At 34.5% G+C, this 2,920-nt stretch overlaps 1 protein-coding gene across 1 annotated transcript; it reads right to left on the bottom strand.

Annotated features, from left to right (window-relative positions):
• Positions 1–1,182: 1,182 nt before the first annotated feature.
• On the bottom strand, positions 1,183–2,835 carry LOC108372086 (39S ribosomal protein L39, mitochondrial-like). Its single transcript, XM_017627729.1, has 5 exons — positions 2,589–2,835; positions 2,059–2,395; positions 1,882–1,982; positions 1,377–1,819; positions 1,183–1,315 (listed from the first exon to the last, which is right to left on the bottom strand). The coding sequence occupies exons 1-5, from the start codon at positions 2,659–2,661 to the stop codon at positions 1,259–1,261; spliced, it is 1,011 nt and encodes a 336-aa protein (XP_017483218.1). The 5' UTR covers positions 2,662–2,835; the 3' UTR covers positions 1,183–1,258.
• Between the last annotated feature and the right edge of the window lie 85 nt (positions 2,836–2,920).

Genomic DNA, 2,920 nt, shown 5'->3' with positions numbered 1-2,920 from the left:
TTTGAAAAAATCCCCTCAGTTGAAGATTGGTTTAAGAAAAACTTTGATATCTGGGCCAAAACTATTCCGATTTAGACTTATGATGTATCAGTGGAAAGGTATTTTCCCACTCTTTTTATTTATTTGCAAAAAAAAACTAATCACGTCCCATTTTTTTCAAATGCCGGCCCATCTTAATTCCACTTTTATACTTTTAAATGAGTTTATTTGTAAATAAATAGAAAGGGTGAGAAATTATACCTTATAAGTCTAAATCGGAATATTTTTGGTCCAGTTATTCAAGTTTTTCTTACACCAATCTTTGAAAAAAGTTAAAACAAGTAATTTTTAAGCAAAAAACAAAACCGACTTCAATTCTCATATACAAATTTAAGATTATCGTTAATTTCTTCATGATCCCATGATCGGATTTAAACCAAATAAGTATGGAACCACCTGTGAGGTAACACCTTTCCTTAAAAAAAAAAAGAATTAAAGAAAACGGTTAACATGGTCCAAGGTTATGTTACATAAAAAAAAAATATTCCGACGAATTGATAACATTCTCCTTTTTGTGAAGTCGGTTAAAAACAGCATCAAAAATCTCATTATTGCGATTCCGTTACATTTTTTTTATTTTTATGCATATTTTTTTATGCTTAAACTGCTTTGTCATTTGAGGGAATTTTTATTCATAACAAACTCCCTTTTTTTGAGTTATTTCCAAATCGGTCCAGCTCACGTAAATCTTAATATTTTTCCAAAATATTTTCGTGTATGTCTTAAAATATATTATAGATTTTATAATTCCAATGGAAACGCAGTAGCGTTATTTGTTTTTTTTTTTTTGTATGGGAAGTGATGCAGTCTAATATAAGTTATATTTTTGAAATAAATAATCTAACGAAAATAAAACAATATACAAAATTTGGAAATACACTTATAATTAACTGATTTCACAACCAGCAGAGCGGTTATAAATCGAAAGTAGTTTTCTTTACTTATTTAGGTATACCTTTTTCTCATTAGGGCCCCTTTTAATTTTTCATTGACTAATTTAAGCTGGAGAACTGACCTCTTTTTATTGTGCATGTAAGTACCTGTCTTTTTCAACTTCCTTCTACAAGATAGTGAGCATGCGAAGCAGAAATGTAGCACACATTTAGGCGAATGGCATGTTGATTGGCTAAAGCACGCCTTAAGTTAATTTAAACGTATTTATGCGCATTTATTAATATATAAAACAACGATTTCAATGAAATAAACTTGTCGCATTCATTCAAGCTATCTGCTGCTGTGATTCTTCAAAAGGCTCATTGGGTAAGCGTGCAGGATTCTAAAAATGAAGACGAATACTCAGTAAATATTTTTAACAACTAATGTAGCACATTATTTACCAGTTTCTTAGCGCGTTCCTCTAATGTACCGTAGGCTACATGATCTAACGTAAATCCAGCAGGTAAGGCAACACCTTGCACTCGATACAACGCATCTTTATCGCCTTCATTAGCAATCTTATGCGCAGCTGCTACTGTACATTTGCCAAGAAAACGTGATGAGGCGACCATAGGACCACGAGATATATCTATATGAGTACCAATGCGATAGAGGGTAACACGTCCTTGATTCTGTTGTGCGATGCTGGGCAATTGCTCGCGTTTGTAATGCGAATCGGCAAACATTTCCAAAGCAAGTTCGTTATTGACATCAAGACGTTCGATTTTCAAATCTTTTGCTGCTAATTTAACCATCTCAGCGGAGAGGGCACGCAATTCAGCCTTACTAGGCTGCCAAGATTGTGCACGCAACACAACGTCGTAAACAAAACTACCAGTTTTTACTGAAATGCAAGTAGAGTAATGAAGTAATTTACATTTTTAACTCAAAGTGTGAAAAACTTACTATTTGGAGTAGGGAAACTGTGTAATTGCAATTGTGCTTCATCAGTAAATGAATTTTCCAGCGCTGCTCCTAACATAAAACTACATGTGCGCCAAAAAGCTCTGCATCAAGATAAAATTGGAATATTTATTAACTTATAATATGTTATTTTAGAGGTATACACAGTGTCCAACATACTTGTTTATTAAATGAGGATCAGCAACTGTGAAATTTAGCAACTGCAACGTGCAAGATTCAGTCAGCGGGCGATGCACATCCCATGGCACATTTCCATCGATTAGCGCTAGAGCGGAACGCTTACAATGGCCTTCACTTAAATGCTGCGCGCAATTGTAGGGCGTGGATAAGTTAGCATTCATAGCTAGTGTTACATCTTGCGGCAATCCAAGGTAGCGTACTTCTATTTTTTCCACTCGTCCAACGGCTTCCTGTTGACGACGCTGTTCTTGAGTGAAGAGTTCATTTCGTTTAAGCAATGCGGGACTGATAGTGGGATTACTGCTGGAAAATTTACCTACGATGAAAGAAAATAAATAATTGTTCTTGTACTAAGTTGAAAATAAATGAAATGAAATAAACTAGGCGTCCTCAACTCCGTATTTGTGCAAATCTAGCAGTGTTGTTTGCTTGCAGTCACTTTTATATAAAACTTCAAAATTGTATTCTACGCCATGCCGAAACAAAAAATTCTTGTATTAAAAACTCACGCAGGCTTGTCAATCCATGAACGCGATTCGATGTATTTAATACTGTTTGGAAAAACTGTTTAGTGACCACCATTTCCTTTGTATTTTATAGAATTTTCTTTTAACTTTTAAAATTTATTTCCTACAGAATTTCCACAGGCGGCAACAGAAGTGTTATCAAATCAGTATAAGGCGTGTTTAATACACCTTGAATCAGTCAGTTTACCGAACAGCTGATTTCAACGTGCTTTGACATTGCCACTGTGCTTGTAATTGTTTTTGTTTACCTTCTGGAGTGATTATGGACAAAGAACGTAAATGTATAAGAAGCGACAACTCGTTACTTTGAAAAT

The sequence above is a fragment of the Rhagoletis zephyria genome, unplaced genomic scaffold (genome assembly GCF_001687245.7).
Source record: "Rhagoletis zephyria isolate East Lansing unplaced genomic scaffold, Rhagoletis_zephyria_1.1 Rzeph_scaffold_05427, whole genome shotgun sequence".
NCBI classification, from domain to species: Eukaryota; Metazoa; Arthropoda; class Insecta; order Diptera; family Tephritidae; genus Rhagoletis; species Rhagoletis zephyria.
This window is presented reverse-complemented; position numbering and strand designations above follow the sequence as displayed.

Coding starts and splice junctions, on each gene's coding strand:
- LOC108372086 (XM_017627729.1), bottom strand. CDS start 2,661: ATGGTGGTCACTAAACAGTTTTTCCAAACAGTATTAAATACATCGAAT. Junction 1,983..2,058: donor GATCCTCATTTAATAAACAA/GTATGTTGGACA, acceptor ATCTTGATGCAG/AGCTTTTTGGCGCACATGTA. Junction 1,316..1,376: donor AGGAACGCGCTAAGAAACTG/GTAAATAATGTG, acceptor CTTCATTTTTAG/AATCCTGCACGCTTACCCAA.